General features: G+C 42.2%; 1 protein-coding gene across 1 annotated transcript in view; it reads right to left on the reverse strand.

The window, feature by feature from the left end:
* LOC119169564 (cell adhesion molecule Dscam1) overlaps positions 1-18763 on the reverse strand; it is a 547574-nt gene that overhangs the window by 80850 nt on the left and 447961 nt on the right. The window contains exons 8-13 of the mRNA XM_075876128.1: positions 10150-10557; positions 9164-9322; positions 8008-8295; positions 4691-4810; positions 2754-2930; positions 1425-1572 (exon numbers count right to left, since the gene is read on the reverse strand). Coding sequence (XP_075732243.1) covers positions 1425-1572; positions 2754-2930; positions 4691-4810; positions 8008-8295; positions 9164-9322; positions 10150-10557 — 1300 coding nt within the window. The remainder of the gene's footprint in view (positions 1-1424; positions 1573-2753; positions 2931-4690; positions 4811-8007; positions 8296-9163; positions 9323-10149; positions 10558-18763) is intronic.

Below are 18763 nucleotides of genomic sequence, written 5' to 3' on the forward strand. Positions count from 1 at the left end.
CGTAAGCTCAGCTGCTAAACTTGATGATTTTTTATTATAAATGTGTATTACTCTACCTCTTTTTCAGTGTTGAATAAAGCTCATGTGTTTTTCTGGATCGATTAAAGTCTGTGTTTTTCGCTCATGAATGTGTTGTGCAATACGTGCAATACTTGGAATGTTGTGAACTGTTCTGCTCATATTTTAGAGCACGGCATTTTTCCTGCTTTCTACACAAGACAATGATAATATTGCGGTACTAAACAGTGCAAAGGAAACAAATAAAAAAATTGGTGCCATATCTGCATGTTTCACTGTAAATGTTGTCGAAAAACCATAGGCACCTGTCTGGAAAAATGAACAAAACATGTATTTGATGTTGTGCCCGAGAAAATTGGTGAATTGTATTTTAGAGGCGTTGCGTTGGCGGGTCTTGATTCGTGCAGCGAAGGCGAACGAGTGCATCGAGGAACGTTATACACGAGCGCTATCTGGCAGTTACCTTCGAAAACGTTTCGAAAATGAAGGAAGGCGTGCGCTCCTCTCTCGGAGGCGATAAGGTGTAGAATGAAAAGTGACGGCAGGTGCCACCACCGTGTCGTCTTAGCAAAGCAATGGAAACACTTGCCTTTTTAGGCTACATTGTCAGCGCAACGTGACAAACGCTACGGTCCTTGGAATTACTTATGAATACCTTCTCTAGTATAAAGCCAAACATAAAAAATATTGACATGTTGTTATGGTCATAGAGTTTCCCACAATACTAACTAGAGGGAACTCTGGTGCTAGTGTCTATGAGAGTTGCAACACACGGCACTTCAGCGAGCATGGGAATGATGGGTAGTACACACATTTGTCTAATTTTTGTACCTCTGGCCTTCTTCTGGCTCCGTGCGTCTTCGTGTGGCTTTGAGCAGTTTTTTCACGAAAACATAAATTAGCAAATGTTCACCGTTTGCGCTTCAAAACCTTATTTTTTAAGCTTACTATTTCGAATCAAGTCCTTAAGTTCAAAAGGGTTTGTTCTTTCTTTCAAAACAAAAGCGCAACCAGTAATAAACAAACCGCAAGTACGATTCGCCGCCCACAACAATGAAGACTAGGCAAATTTGTGTACTACCCATCATTTCTATGGTCGCTGAACGATCGCAGCGCCAGAGTGCCCTCTAGTTATTTTTGGGAAACTCTATGGTTATGGTACCTCAAATATGCACAATTACTGCTTTTGAATTGACAGTCGCACAAGTATGAGCGCTGAAGCTTGAGCAGTATTGGTGGGTGGTGCGGATCGCGTTGGCCGACAGGGGTATCGGTTGGTGCCGTTTGGGGCATCGTTACGGCGGCCTAACATACCATTGTACCGACAGACGGACAGACCATCGTTGTTACGCCTAAGTATCTTCAAAAAGACTGTCGGCTTTAAAAACCGAGTGCCATAAACTTGCCTTGATATGTAGCGATGATCGAGGTTCATGTTGTCTTTCTTCCAGGATATCGTGAGTGGTTTTTCTCCGTATGCTTCACACACGAGTCGAGCTTGCTCGCCCTTGTTGACACGCAGAGCCTGGTAGCTTACTTTGAAATGCGCGGCCACTGTAGAACAAACATTTTGGGGATGTAAAGCAAACTATGGCACCTCACTGTAATTTCCGCACATGGGTATAAGATTCTACCTGGACTTTCTTTGCTGGGTGACTCTTTATTCATTTTAATCTAGTCATATTACTTGTACATCACGTTAACTTGTGTATAAAGAGTTGTGAACGAAACGAAAGTTACTTTTCAACTCCGTATATTAAAGGGATTCAGATGCAAAACAACCTTTTGCAGTTAGGAGGGATTTTGTCTGGGCAAGTTTTTGTGGCATTTGCGAAGTTAGCCAGCGTGAAAGAGGGACTGAAGACCTGTTGGTCCTGTGGTACTTCTGTCTTTCATGCAGTTAGTCATGCTGTTTATTTTCGCAACCTGTTGAACGCTATTCTCGACCGAGTAAACCAGCAGATGCGTGTCAAACGAATACAAATGTTCAAAAGTTTTTGGTGCTGCTTGCGATTATCGAAGATCCTGAAAATGAGATAGCACAATATCTCGCAGACGTGGTGCTTGTGCAAGTCAATATGAATAAGAGTAACTTACTTCTTTACGGCGGTATTAAAACCTTGTTTCTTCGCAACGTCCTAGCGATGAATACAGCTGCACACACCTCTTACATAATTTAAAAGATTTCTATTCTTTTAACATTCATTGTAACTAATCTGTATTGAAAACAAACATCTTAGGTGAGAGTCACACGTGCCCACAAAAAAGAAACACTTTTTAAGTATGAAGAGCCACCAACTTACACAGGAAAGAAAAAAAAGAAAGACAATGAGAAGTACACGTAATATTTTGCCAGAGATTCGTCTCACATTTATTACGCAAGCGAGCTATCGTCAGTGATTATAGGATCCCTTGTTAGACTCAATTTCACACAGACAAGAAGAGAAAACAAAAGATGATATGGGCAGCAGCGAGGTAAAGAGAGTGACGTGCAAAACGGCTGCTTCATTTGCGAAGATGGAAATGTAATCAGTCTGCGAAGAGAATCGCTGCCCAAATGCCCTGGTTCAATATTACTTTCGGGGCAACAAAAATAAAAGAAAGAAAAGAAACACCGCGAAAAGAAAAGTTAAACGTTGCTAAAGCTAAAGTGGGTCAGCCTAATACCATGGTTCCGGGCACATTCGTTATGGTGCGAGAATGTTTGCAGCCCCACCGTGAACGGAGACACCCACCGTGAACAGAGAGCCGAACGACGGTGCTGATTCCCACGCCGATTCCGTTAGTCGCCTCGCAGAGGTATTGACCGGCGTCCTTGGGCTCGACGTCGTTGATAATGAGAGAACCGTTTTCGAACATCTGCATATGATAATTGCTGATTATGGATTTAAACGCCTTTCCCGCATCGTCTCCTGTGGCATCCGCAGATACGGGAAAAGAAAGCGGGCAGGAAAGTAACGGGAATGGTGGTCAGGGTAAGAAGGAAAAAGAGAGGAAAGAAGAGAGAAAGAGAAATAGTTGATTAGAAACACCGACAAAAAGGATCTTACGTCGCAATTTATGCAACTAAAGAATAAATAAAGAAGGTAGTGTAAATACAGTCTCTATTGAGTGAAATTCATTGGTGAACGAAAAAAATTAACACAGACAAACAGAGATTTTTAGTTTTACCTTGTTGCTTATTGTTTTAGCACATGAATATCTTAGGCCTTTCAGGATTCACAAGCGCATGTCGTTTTTTTTTTGGATCAATCACCCCATTTTATTATGTTACAAAGGAGAGGGCGGTGGATGTCGTTCCACAGCGAATGCCTATTAATCGCCGACAGGAGATGAGGGTTATTTGCCTAGATATTTTTTCTTTTTCTTCTTGTCATAGAAGGCCTCCATTGTACAGTGAGGTCGTATGTGGATGATGCGGCCGAGTCACGCAATTCGTGACAATGTCATCTGGCAAAGTAGACCATAACAGCGGCCCCTGTGCAAACCAGCCGCTTCTGGGTGTTCGTGACAACGCTCGTAGAACACCTGCATTGTCTACGAATAGTGATCCCTCTCCCTCTCCTTGCCCTTTTTATACCTCCCAATTTAGATCATCGTTCTGTCATAATAATGTGCCATGTTAAGCGCAGATAAATGGCCACGCAGCCAGTATCGACCGCCGCGTATGCATGACGTGAATGTGTTTTTTTTCTATATGTACTGCTATTTATTGTAATATTGCGCAGGTATTTTTTTTTTACATCACCACTGCATATAAGCAGAGCATGCCGCATCGACTGACTCTGTAAATGGAACAGTTGTGAAACGCATGTGCGTGGCACCAGTCGGCTTGCGCAAAACGTTATTACCGAGTAAATCAATACAGTATAGGACTGCGCTCAGCTCATCCAAACATTTGTTTGAGTGTGCCGTAGCACGAGGTCATTTATCATTCATATCGACGCAAATAGAGTTGCACCAGCTATGTTTTTAGAACCATGCTATCTATGTCCATGTGATAGAACACCCGCTTTCCGCGCAAACAAACTGAATTCGACTCTCACTAAAAGCAAATATTTTAGTCTATTTTGTCTTCTTTGCATCTGTCTCAACTTTTCGTCAAGGACACGTTGATGGTTTTTCGCTCAAAACTAACGACACCGACTCCAACGCCGACGTCGAAGCCGATGCCGCAATTTTGGCGAAATGAGCTTTTTAACGTTATAGCGTTAAAAATAGATGCAGAATGAAAAACAAAACAAGTCACACAATATGTATTCATAGTTAAAAATGCATACAACTTCAAAAAAGATGACACCGCGTGATTAATACACAAGTATAGTTTTCATGTAATGATTGATATGTGGTGTTTAACGCCCCAAAACCACCACATGATTATGAGAGACGCCGTAGTGGAGGGCTCCGGAAATTTCGACCACCTGGGGTTCTTTAACGTGCACCCAAATCTCTGTACACGGGCCTACAACATTTTCGCCTCCATCAGAAATGCAGCCGCCGCCGCCGGGATTTAATACCGCGAATTCGTACGTCCATCTCTCTTCAAGACTTTGTAATATCTTGTAGATAACTTTTGTTCGGTGCGTTGTGGTATGTCCAATCTGGTAAAGGACATGACATCGCTATTACCCGTGATTTTGCACATAGATGCTTGGAACATGGAATGACTCACCGAGGGCTATCTTCCATCGAATGAGTGGTGGTGGATGGCCCTCCGCTTGACAGTCAAAAGTAACCCTCGACCTGACGATGCTGGACTTGTCGCTCGGTTCAATCTTCCATTTCGGCGGTACTGTAAGCGTAGCAGTTTCAAACATAGAGCAACGGAGAGACGCATGTTTGTAAACACATGGAAATTGACCGATATAAATCTTTGGATTGTTATCTTGCCATGGTGGGTGTAGAAGAAAGATTAATAAGATATAAAAAGAAAACATAGCTACCGTAAGACACAAAGCACATGCTCACTTTCACCGGTGCCTGTAGTACAGGATAAACAACACTTGGCACAGCTACAGTCGTGTACGCAGTGCATCTATTCTGAAGGTTTCCCAAATATTCCCCAGATAACATAGACACACTTTGGGGCCTCATTGGCACAATTTCTATCTGTGAAATATGTACTATCTCACAAAAGTGTGGCACAATATATTTCAACGTTTTAAGCGATAACAATCGCACACTATTTTAAATTTGCTTTTAGTTTGACTCCAAGGCTGAGCTGTGTATCCAGGGAAAAAAGTGACAGAAGTGGTATAGGATTCTATTTATGTAAGAAAGATTGTTACGTGGTATAGAAAATGTCTTACCACAGCGTTTACCAGACAGATGACATTTCATGAAGTTTGGGACTGGATTACGACCTCTGACGAGCATTCGATATCATGTGATAAGCAGAAGCCGCTTAATGATGAACATACGTGCATTAATGTCTTTAGAAATGTCAGGAGCAATTGTATTAGACAAAATTGTATTTAAAATTGAATCAGAAACAGCGAATGTGAATATATTAATGATATCTGGGGCTTTCCAACCCAAAACCACGATATGGTTTTGAGGGACAACGTAAGATCCGGCAATTTAGACCAATCGGCGTTTTTTAACCTACACTCGCCTCACACAGCCTCAACTATTCCGCATTCACTAAAATGCTACTGCCATGGCCGGTATCAAACCCGCGAACTTCGTTGGCGTTAGCAGCTGAACACTGTAACGGCTGGTACACCGTAGCGGACAACTGCAGAGGTATGTTCATTAAATTAAATTCTGGTACAAAATAATGAAGCCTCAGATTCTCATTCAATCTTATCCGAAAATGAAGAAAGAGTGACGCGTGGCAGCTGGTATTGATAATCCCGAAGCTGACACCTTGCCGCAAGCACTGCTGTAAAACAGACTATTTCGCAGAGGTATAAATATAGCTAATTTTGGCATTTCTTTTCTTCAGTGGTCAGCCATAGGTGAGAAGCCATTGCGTATTGACGCTTAAATGCCATAGTTATTGATAGTATGTTAGAAAGTGCTGAAATTGCGGTTTTTCGTTAGAATACACGTGCTTCATGAACGCATATATTACTTAACATAATTTTTTACCATACATAGGCGTACCCAACCGAACCTATTTCATTTACTTATGTGTATCGCAGGTACACCAAATTTAAGTCGTAGTCGGTGTACGTGCGTGTTTGTAAAAGACGTTGATAGGGCCTAGAAGCCAAAGGAAGTGTTTCGCAGGAGTTCATAGGGGTAACACCGCATCACAAGCGAAACTTTTTGATCAGTTTATTACTATGTTTTGCAAACATGTTTTAGAACTACTCTTGCAATCAGTAATCTTTTTTGTGTTTGATGAGCTAAAAATAACGAATTGTCGTGGAATACTTCAAACTTGTATACTTGGAAGGACAGGGTTGTCTTGGTCTCTGCAAGTTACTTGTTTTTCTGCATCGCCTGCGGAAGCTATATAATGGAAGAAACGTATACAATATTTATACAAAAACTTCGTGGTTTAGTTCAAACCAGGGATAACACAAACATCATTTGAGTATTATTTAACAGAGCTTTACTCTTGGGCTGTCCGTCGCGTACCTCCAATGACTAGCAACGGCCTTCAGCTGTGACCTCATACATATTGCAACAGGTTACATGCAGGCTAGCACTACTAGAACTGAATTCCCCCAAAATGTGCTCCGCTGGAACTAAGCAGCGGCGCAGAACTTCAATAAGAGCGCAAGGGGCACGCGCTTTGTTATTCGGGCGTTAAAACCAGGTATATACTTGGTTATACATATTGGATTTTGTGGTCCTGCAGTCCACTAACACATATTTAATTACTGAACGTCCAAACTACCTTTTTATTGCTGCGCGACGAAAGGCTTATCAAAGCAGAATATTAAATTAAGCCAGGCCACATTTTCTGACAAGAAGATATCATCCTACATATCTACTTTTTTTCCTATGGTAAAACAGCAAGACCTTTATTGAAAAGGCAAGAAAACTGAATGCGAAATATGTTGTTACGCAAAGCATAGTTTTGTAATGCAAATCTGACGACAGCCTCTTAACTAACTCCTGAAAAATTACTGGTAATAGCACTTTGTAAATACACACCACTGAAGATGAAACAAATAAGCAAGGAAACTGCTTTGCTTGAAGCCAAATAGAAAGCTGCTCTTACGAAAGAACACCGTACTGAGCACATCTAATCAAAATGAACGATGTAGTAGCGACCGCGGCGCAATCATAATTTCCGAGCTGTCCCTGTAAAAGTAACAATTTCAAGTACAGAGTTTCGGCAGTGCTTGACCGGGTGAATTTTGTGAACGTGAACTTTTTATGTGTTTGATGCAGCAGATTTGCTTTTCAAATAAAGTAATCTCCATATTTTGTTCAATTAGAGAGTCGAGCAACGTTCAATATTTTCCAGCTTGTGGTCTCAGTGAAATTTGTTGAAGTCCTGAACAATTTTATCGACGGAGCTCTTTACACTAATATTAACGCCGGGTAGTGCTCAGAGCAATTATCGTCATCACTAACAGTGCACGCTTCTTCAGTTAAAAAATGTCTGGTTATGTTGTATATATACAATTGTTATAAACTAGGCAATAACAACAACAAAAAAAGAAAAACCCATCTTGCCCGATTATGCATATCGTCCAGGCAACTCGAATGCGTGAAGCATATTTTTCCTCATTCTTCCAAATTCGTTTTATCGTTCCCCAAAAGCTCTTTGCACTTTGCGTGCGTTAGCATTTCTACCAGGATCAATTCGTCTTGGACCAAATGACTATATCATTTTATGGCTTCATCACATGACGTCAGGATGTTGTGTCACATTTCGTATACCTATGATGTCATGATGATGCCATACGATAACGTCACTCCATGTCATCTTTTTTTTCATCATTCCTGTTGACACCGACGTTCCCTTTTCGCGGTTGATGAAGCCTCGAAGGCTTTCGTTTTAACAACGTGCCCACCAGTACTCACCGAATACGACAAGTTCGGCTGTGTGGTTCGTGATTCCGCCGTCGTTCTCAGCGACGCACGTGTAACGCCCGTTGTGCGCACGGCCCACGTCATTGAACACGAGGTTCGAACCAAGGTCTCCCAGCGATGCCTCCTGTATGTTCAGCTGGGTCTTGCTGAAGGGCACGCCGTCTTTGAGCCACCATATCTTGATGGGCGTGTCGCCGGAGCGGACCGAACACGTGATCACCACCTGCATTCCTTCGGCAAGCGTCTTGGGAAAACTGAACGGGTTCAGAACCGTTTTTTCTGCAAAGGGGGTGATCGAAAAGTAGTGTTAGGTCCACGTTTCTCTGTCAGAGAGAAAACATGCAAGGCGAGCTACATATTTTACGTCCTTGGAGCCGTATACATCCTGCAGCGTTTCTACGTTTCCCTTTCTGCCGCTTGAATTGGAACATGGATATGTGGCCGCCACTTACTCGAATGAGGTGGTGGCCACTATTACCCCCATAATTTTATTTTTGACCTTTTATTACACTCCCATAAAATTTACTTGCAGTTTTCTCAACTTTGATGATGATAATTGTATGGCGATGATAGTGATTGAGTGTAATGGAATTTTCTCTTGAATGTTGTAGAGATGAATGGTCATCGAGTTTCTTTCTGTCTTTTTTCGTTTCAATATAGCATTTTGTTATCTATTTAGCTCTACCGTTCTATTTATATTTTAATTTTGCTATTACTTTGATAGAAGCCTCTATTTTAAAGGCAAATTGTTAGGTACGTCTGTAACGACAGCGGTTTGGTCTACCAATCAATGGAGAGCGGTGTCACCCCACAACCATGGCTGTTATCACACGCAAGTCCAATCTTTCTAAGAAAATGCACGCTTGTCAGATGGATAGTGCAAGCACCTCATTACGAAGTCACAGGTCGAGAGATGAAATCGCGAGTCAATATACTTAGAACATTATTTGCTTCATTTGTTATTTCTTTCCACGCTCACGCTGCATGTGAATTGGTGGAGATGAGAGGCATACGGCGAAAATAACCTGGTTTGGTCGTGTAATAGTGGTGCCTTGTAACTAAGTGCTCGGATATCGTGTGCAGATCCTTTGTGGGCATCCCCTCCAACTCAAACCATTATAACAAATACGAACATGCTTATACTCACTGATTATCTTCAAGTTGAGATCTTTGCTGTCTTCCTGCTTAGGTGTCGTGGCACGACATGTGTAAATGCCTTCGTCAGACTCTCGCGTGACATCGGTGATGACAATCGTACCATTTTCAAAGGCACGCTGCCTCTCGTTGTGTGGCAGATCCCTCCCGCCTGCGTATTGTACAAGAATGGCAGCATATAAAGAAAACAGTAAGCGTTTATTTGTTGCGACCGAAGAATTTACCCGAGCAAGAAGACTTTGCTACAATTTGGCTTAGACACTGACCTGCATATTACATAATGCTACTCCAGGAAGACTAACATGTTGAGGAAACCTCGTGCAATGGTTTCTTCAAAACTAAGCTTCCCTCCCTCCCCCCCCTCTACGATCATTGAAACGTCTTCAACTACATTTTCTTATTCTTCAAAGCTTAGGCTGAATACTGGGCCTAAGTAAGAAGCTCTTTAAAATCGAGATGTAGTCGCACGGCATCGTATGTAACCTGTGTGGTTATCAAAGAACATTTTTCCATTCTGCAAGCTTTTCAAATGACGCAGCAAGATTAGGCACTTAGAAACATTTGTTTTGGTTATAATTGTTTATTTGTTTGTGTAATTTAAGTCCTCCTTAGCTCTTTCTGTTAAACAGGTACGATTATTATTTTGAAAACAATGCGTATTTGTGTACACCGCTCTTAGATACAGAATCTACTGGCATATATTTGCATGAATATATTACTTTGTGATGTTATTTTACAGTTTTAGTTGGGCGTCCAGAGCAGCTCTACGCGCGCCCAACTAAAACTGCCTAAATAAAACACTTCAGTTCAGAGTACCCAAAGTGGCTAGCGTACGTTAACCTTCGCAATCTCCGTTGGCACGGCTAGGTGTACAATAGAGCTCAAGGGTGTGTGTACGCAAACCACTTAGCCCCTCACTACGACTCTCTCATATTTAACTTCGCGAATGAACTTTCACTCAAACGAGTCATCGCCGACCTCGACTCCACGTGACTTTCGGTGCCGGGTGTCCCGTGTAAGGGCAGTGGTACACCAGCGTGGTGCCTGACGTCACGGTCAGGTTGGCCATGGGCCGTACTCGGGGAGGACCCCGGACGTCGATGCGGTCCTCGTGCCACACGGTGCCCAGGTCGTTGGACGCCTCGCACCGGTACATTCCTCCGTCGTCGCGCGTCGACGACGTCACGTTCACGTAGCTGATGACGTCGCCCGCCGAGCTAACGAAGTCGCCGTAGTGCACTCGGTGACTCTCGCCCACCATGCCGCCGTCTAGTGCCCACGTGACACGCGGAAGAGGGTTGCCCGAGGCCACGCAGCGCAGCGAAAATCGCTCGCCGGGATCGACAAGTTTGCGCGCGAACACTGCCTTCAGCTCCGGAGGTGTCTCTGCAAGGCAAACATAGGGGACTTCCTGGTTCATAAACGCCTTTACGAATTGTAGTGATACCGAATAACACAAGCGACACGATGATATCCCTTAATTGATTTCTGTTCCTAGCAATGCTTTAGCTACAGATCAAAGAGGGTGGTTAAAAAGAGATGGTGTTTCTGTTCATACAAAATGCCAAGGAAAGAAAGCGAGAGCGACACTCCTCCTTGTAATAAGCTTTAAGTCATTGCAGTCTGGCGGGAGTTGATCACAATTACAAGGTGTTTGCGAAACAAGCAAAGGCACGTTGTGCAGTACTTCAGAATGACACTTTATACCCGTAAGTGCGGTCGCAAGAGTTGCGTAGTGCGTTCCAATCAAAATTTACCATATAGACTAAATTATACGGCTAAAGACTTTTTTGTGTTAATATTTTTGGGTAATCAAGGCAGGCTACATTATTCAGAAAGAGAATATAAATTCTAGGATGACTGCCAGTTGGGCGTGTTGGTAATGGTTCATGATGAGACAAGCGCAAAAAAATACACACACTCAGAGAGGACACAGACAAGCGCTTACTAGCAACTGAAATTTTTATTTCGAAGCGAACACTAATAAATACATCACACGCATGAACGCCACTCCCAACTTCCCCTCTCATCATCAAAAACGTGATATTACAAAATATGCACACGTCCACAACCGCGAACAAACACATACCAAGAACTAAGAAAAGAAAACGTAAGAAACAAAGAAACATAAATAAAAAAAAACGTATCACAAAGAAAAACACTGGGTTATTTGACGTCCAAAAAAGCAAATTACGCGTATGTTAGTAGAACTGACGCTTGGCTGACGCCTTGGCTTTTTGTAACACCTGTGGTGTGGATTAGAAGGTTTTATGGAGATTTTGGCCATGTATCTGAGTTCCCCGCTAGTGGGGTGGAATGAAGAAGTGTACGTCCAGAAAGATGGGATTTGCATTGGATCTAGTGTCGCCCCGATCTTATGCAATGTTTTTTTTTTGAGCAAACTTGACACAGTAGTAGGTAAAGAGCTAGATGGTATGGATCTGAAGCTGTTTAGATTTGTAGATGACTACCTTGTTTTGGTAAAAAACGATCCGGGTATGAGCACGTTAGTGACTGTTTTAAAAGCTTTTAGGAAAAACGGGTGTGGCTTACAGTTTACCTTTGAAGTGCCAAAGAAACGACGCATTCAGTTTCTGGACCTAGAAATAAAAATTAATTTGTCTCCTTTTCACACGTGTTGGATGTATCACCCTAGATCGGAAAAACCATTGCTGAGCTATCATTCGGCACATTTGAAGATAGTAAAGAATGGGATTGCAACCTCTTGCATCAAAGCTGCCCTCATAAAATCGTGCATACACTCATTGAATTAGAGTGTTTCCGCGCAGATCAAGCGCTTGAGGGGAGCCGCTTACCAAGATGATTGTATCCTTTTGGCCTGTGAGAAGAATCGTCGGGAAGTAAAAAATGCAATCATTGGCACAAGCCAAGACAGGAGACAAGTTGAGGGTGAAAGAGAGCGGACAGTGGTGATCCCATATCTGCACAATGTTTCACATATATTGAAAAAAGTTGCATTAAGGTATGACGTGCGGGTTGTTTTTTCAGCTGAAAACAAGTTATCAAAGATTTTTCCAGCAGTGGAAAGGCTAGTTAACAAGAAAGGAACTGGGGAATCGAAAAAATGCAGCATAAAGCATGGCAAAAGGTACGTTGAGTGCAAAAAAAAAAGTTGTATACTGAACCCCTTTCACATGTGGAAAGGAATACGTTGGTCAGACGGGTCGGTGCCTAAATGTGCGCCTTCGTGAACATGAGAGTTCACTAAAGGGGGCCCCTTACTCACACTTAGCGATGCACTGCAAGAAATGCACATGCCAACCGAAATTGTACGACACACGAATAATTGACAGGCACAACAAGCGAACGACAAGAGAGATAATAGAGGCGTATTGAATAAGGAAAGAGGGAACAGTTGCGTCAGCCAAGCGTCAGTTCTACTAACAGATGCAGAATTTGCTTTTTTGGACGTCACAAAACCCAGTGTTTTTCTTTGTGTTACGTTTTTTTATTTATGTTTCTTTGTTTTTTACGTTTTCTTTTCTTAGTTCTTGGTACGTGTTTGTTTACGGTTGTGGGCGCGTGCATATTTTGTAATATCACGTTTTTGATGATGACAGGGGAAGTTGGGAGTGACGTTCATGCGTGTGATGTATTTATTAGTGTTCGCTTCGAAATAAAAATTTCAGTTGCTAGTAAGCGCTCGTCTGTGTCCTCTCTGAGTGTGTGTATTTTTTTTACGCTTGTCTCATCATGATAAATTCTAGGTTGAAGGTAAAAAATGATGCAGTGCGAATAGAACGGAGATGCAAGTGCTATATGCGGCCACTATCACGTAGTCAAGCGCGCATAAAAGCTGTGACGTCTTGGTCATTGCAACCAGATGAGATTATCAAAACACCACGCCTAATTTGTCAAATTTCCTGAAACGTTTTCTGTGTTAATTGCTTACTAATTGGAAGGCTATTTCAAAAACGTAGAAATCACATTTGGAACTCGCAATTATGACAAATGCCGGTGAAAATCGCTGAATTAGTATACCTTATTGAAACCCTATTGATAGATAAAATTTGCAGATATATCGATGCACCCACAGGTGCGACCTCTCAATGGTTTTTGCAGTAAATAGTAATACCGTTCCAATACTGCTCAAAAAAGATTTAGCAGCTGCAATCAATGAAATCCTCTACCAATGCAGCTCAGAAAAGTGTGTCTTATTTGTGAGCATTTCGAGTGTTACAAATCACAATTTGATAAAAACCATTTATTTTCTAATTTGGGTGAACTCAGATAAGACTTTCACTTATTCGAGCTAGATTATTTATATTTTGATATATGTATTAAAATTAGCTTGAACTTCTTTTGCGAATATTACGTCTTATTCTAATGAACCGGACACAATTCATCCGCTGCTAAAGTCTATGACACACCCACAGAGCATAACAATGTTTTCTGAAATGAAGCACTGTTTTCTAAAAAAAAACAGCCAAATAAATTTTCATTTGTAAATTCAGGCAAGAATTGCTTCCTTACTAATCTGACAACAAATGGTCTTAAGAATGTATGCGACTATTTATGTTAAATGTAGAAGCATTTTTGATAGTTGTAGTCGCAATGAAGAAACGTAAAAACAACAGACATGCCCTTACAGCGAGCTGTTTTAAATCACGATCATTTAGACAGCGTCCTTCAGAAGGCGACCGAAAGAAGAAAAAATGTGCCAGTCAGTGGGGAGACGCGTTATTTTATTAAGCTTAATACTCACTCATAGCTTCGTCAATACGCGACTCAACAAATTCAAGCACCGAAAGGAACGACGCCGCGCGAGAGAAAAAGGAGCAATCATGAAACGTAAATAAAGATACATAAATAGAAAGAGAGGAGAGAAAGTTTAGGCGCGGACAAGTGGCAACAGGTTCGTAAAGGGGAGCTCACTGAAGAACACAACTCGTAGCAGCCACTCCCAAAAGGTCCCGACTCTCCTATGTAGGCAAAACTGACACACGCACACACGCCAACAGGGAGTCGTCCAACGCGCCACAAAAGAAACGCATCCAGGCGCCCGCCACGGCGACCCTCTGCGCCGACAGGGGGCAGATCTCGTGCTCCGGCTCTTCCTTTTCCTGCGCCTCAAGACAGACGGTCGCGACAACACGACATGGGCGGGTGTTCTCTCGCCTGCGAATGCAGAGAACGGGAAAGGGCAGGCGAGCGTGTGTGCGTCTCGTTCGAGCTCCTCGCAATAACCAGCGCACCGATCCGAAGATGTTGCACAGGCACCGTCTCTCTTCGCTCTTGCTTCGAGACACGCGTTGCCCGTTACACTAGTCGGTCTCGTCCTTGTTAGCCCCCCCCCCCCCCCCCGTACCACCACGACCACCCGCAACGTTGCGAAAGCTCTCCTTCCAAGGCGAGAGTCACCGTGCATGCCTTCCCTAAGCTCACGCCTGTCCCTGCTGTCCTTTTTCTCCTCTGCAGAGCATCTTGAGGAAGCGGAGCGCGCAGCGCAACGCCAAATGAACATGGCGGAGGCCAAAGGCCTACGTCGGAGACGTGATTAATGGGCCAGCCAAGCGTAGCCGTAAAGTCTGCGTGCCCCTTTCAGGTCTCGCCTTCCTTTCCTCCATCGTTCTCGCGAAGGGTGGGCCGGAAAAGAGAAACAGTGCCGGGTAAAAACAGTGAGTGTGTTCGCAGTGCTGCAGGCCTGGTTATACCGAAGATTGATTTTGCCTCGGTTTTCTTAGCGTTGGGCTTGGCGCGGACAAACAGACACGCCGCGTGGTTCCCGTAGAACGAAACTTGGAAGGGAGTTGGTGAGGCAACGTAAGGAAGGGTAAAGGAAGGGGAGTTTGAGAGAAGGTTTGTGAAAGTAACACAGCATGACTTGGCTGAGTTCGACTCGGTTTTAGTCTTCGTTCGCATACTTGCTTGTTTTAGTCTGCTTGTTTGCTTGCTTGCTTCCTTTCGCGTTTTGCGTGTGTATCTTTTATTTTTATTTTGTTTAAATATAATAAGAGTATTAAAGTTGGAAAGCAAAATGGGCAGCACAAGTATGAAGGAGCCCATGAAAAGCCAGAGTAGCGTCGAATGAGCCGGTCTGTGTGATGTTACAGTGAGAGGCTGGCGAAATAAGAAGTGGTTCAAACGCCTAAAAGGCACTGAATGTAATTTACCCAAAGTATCGGTTCAGTCATCTTCTCGGATTCTCACCCAAACGCTGGATTATATATAGTTCGTACCAAACGGTCATGGTTCAGGTAATGTTCTTGAACTAATAAATTGGCCAGACAGCTCAATTTCAAACCCAGAACCTAAACTTTTGAATGCATGGCAACTGTAGATTTTTTCACAGTCACAGGGTGCAGTGAACAAGCGGTTGCGAAGTAGAGAAAGTAGTAGATTTTATATACTTGTCTTGCTTGAGCTGTAATGTCACTGCTGCCACCACTAGAAGTCACCACATGTCCTCACGATGACTCTGAATCACACTGAAAGTTATAGATGTAGATGTAGATGCGTAATTTTTTGGCTCACACCCACTCTTGGGTATTGGCTAAGAAAGTGTAGCTTAAAAAAGGAATATATACATATTTAAATTCTGCATTCTAAAAGAAATTGAGAATTTGAGGAGTGTTTCTGCTACACAAAGTAAATCGTCATCTACTTTCACATTATTTTTGTTTATTTTTCCTCTATTTTTTAACATTTTTATAGCAACTGCTTTTTATTTTATCTCTTTCGTGCTGTTCATTTTGTCTACATGAAATTTGCGCCAATTTGTTTTATTATGTATCATTCTTCTGCCTTCCGTACTAGTGTTGTATTACTTGTTCTTAAATTTAGTTTCCAGAATCTTTTCTATTTTGTATATATTTTATTATTATATTTTTCAAACTTATTTCTTTTCAACGTGTTTTTTTTTGCTCGCAACTTGCCTGACTTGTATTTAATCAATACAATACCACTAGGAGGTCACCTTGACAGTGTTTACTTCGGCACCTGCTCCTGTAATACTTAATAACCATGTTACTCGTATTTTCATGATGTTGCATTAAACTTTAATAAGTAATCGCAATAAACAATAAACTTTGATTACTTTCCTCGCACTATCACCGTGGTTCCGGTAGATCGCGGTCGCGAACGGCGCACGCGTTATCAGTGTGACATAGTATTACTCACAGAAAAGTGGCCAGCTGCGGGCTTTCAAGAAAGAAAATGGAGCAAATCAGATGACGATTATTGTTGTGTAGCAGAACTACTTCCCGTAAATTTCATTTTTTCTTAGAGTGTAGCGAAAAGAATCATTTCTCGTTTATTACAACAAAAATATTTTGATTTTTTTTTGTAAATTATTCTTGAAAAAAATTACGGCATATTCACGGGGTGAATGATGATGAATGGGCGAAGCTACGGAGGGATTCATCGGTAAACTGTGAATCTTCCGTGTAATTCGCCCAGTCGATCATCATGTAAAAACGTGAGAAACGCTGTGTGTGTATATACACAAATCAACTTTTATTTGTTCTTAGACGATGGATGGCTTGCGATGTCCCTTCATTATGACGGCTTTATGGTCTGTGCCTTGCGCTCTCTCCGCTGTGCAGCCTTATACATCCGGCGACTCCGAGCGCGCGCCAACAGCGAACGGATTTTATTACAACGCTCCCCCTAGCGTACGTCGCCGCACTAAATCGAACGATTGCCTTCAACCAATGACACGCGCCATATGTGACATCATTCCTATTTTATAAGATCTCGCGTCTTTCATCAACTACAAGTACCGCTTTCTAGTTTACAACATCTTGCATCTTTTCATCATCAGCTACAAGTACCACCATCCAGTAAACACTACAAGAACTAAACGAGAGGTGACTACATACAGGAGACGGTACCGCCATCTAGTGAACACTGCAAGAACTAAACTAGAGGTGGCTACATACAGGGGCCGGTACCGCCATCTAGTGAACACTGCAAGAACTAAACTAGAGGTGGCTACATACAGGCTACAGGGGACGCACAGCCCACGCCCTAAGGAGCTTCGCCCCTAAAACATAGATAAAGGAGTTCCTGTTGAAATAGGCAATAATGATTGATATTGAAAATTTTCTCTGTAGCATACTTTGAATATCTGGGAACCTTTGGTATGAATGTTACTGAGTAAATCTCATTGACTGTTCAAAAATCTTTCACGGCCTTGCCTACTGTGCCCAAGGGTATACATGTCCACGTATGGATAGTAAACTTGACGTTGTCAAATTTATTCAAAAATTTCGTAACGGTGTCTTTAGACACATCGTTGTTAATCTTGAAAACTTTTCAACTAGAGCTCGAGAAGTGTACTAAAGTTTTCCTTCTCCATAAAAATAGGAACGTGGGGAGGGAGCCAAACCTGCTCATAATAAATAAAAATTTATTGCAGGAATACAACAGTGTAACTTGGTGATTAAAACTTCCAGACTTTTGTTATGACATGAGGAAGTTTCTCAGGGTGTGATTAGATCGTCGCAACTTAGAGAGTGCCTGAAAGATGGTGTAGAGGATTCTCGCATCACCATTTGCCTACGAAATGAAGTCACTACTATAAAAGCTGTTATAAGGGTAATATTGATCAATGACATACTTTGGACGCAAATAACACACACAAAAAGTAAAGGAACACTCAACGACAAGCACAAGCGGTGTTTCCACTTGTGCTTGTGTTACTTGCGGCAAAAGCATGTCATTAAGCAAGTACCAACTAGGCCAACAATAAGTACCGTTGTAATATTGATACCTGGTCCGTCTAACACCATTTTCGCTAGTGCAGCAGCTGTTTCATTTAGCGTTATGCTTCTATGCACAGCCACCCATACTAGTCGTTCCTGAGTTAAGTGGTTAGGTACTAGACAATGGAATTCATTTTATGCTTTCGAATCACCGTATGCCGTCAGCGCACTGCAGACTGATAACTAGTCTGTCATTACTACGGCAGAATTTATTGAGATTTTTTTTGAAGGATCAATACTACAGCTGAAAAATCTGCAAAGAAGATAAGCGTGAAACCAACAATTCGAAGAAAAAATGACCAGTCTAGTACAGAGCACGATGTACCAATGCCACTACATTTATCCCTTTTTGAAGCGCCCACCGCAAGGATGACATTTGCTTGCATTCTCCGTAGGTAATCCTGTTAAGTAGCTCGTAACATATTACTCGTTAGTTGTTCAGCACTATTACAGAAAATGTCATCGAAGTTTATTTGAACCAAACTTATCGAGTTACAAAGCAGAATAGCCTCCCTAATTTTTGTGGACACTGGATCAAGAAGAGATTGTAGTAATTTTACTTGAGGTGTGAAATCTAGGCCAATGACAATGAAAAAAAAAATTAACCCAGTCGTGCCCTAAAAACTGTTTCTTTATGCCTAAAAGGAATTGAAATGCCCTGAAACATATTTGTACAGCCAATATTCTGTATCTGGTGACCAGTGGGGGAATTCTAGCTTCCATATATAAAACATTATTTACTACAGGTTGAGGTAGCTCAGAGCACATGCGCAGTTATTCAGAAAAGCAAAAGGACGCAGCTAATGGGCAGGTGCCGTTGAGTATAAAACACGCATCCAAGTTGTAGAACCAGTCTCAAATACATG

This window comes from Rhipicephalus microplus, chromosome 2 (genome assembly GCF_043290135.1).
Source record: "Rhipicephalus microplus isolate Deutch F79 chromosome 2, USDA_Rmic, whole genome shotgun sequence".
In the NCBI taxonomy this organism is placed as follows: Eukaryota; Metazoa; Arthropoda; class Arachnida; order Ixodida; family Ixodidae; genus Rhipicephalus; species Rhipicephalus microplus.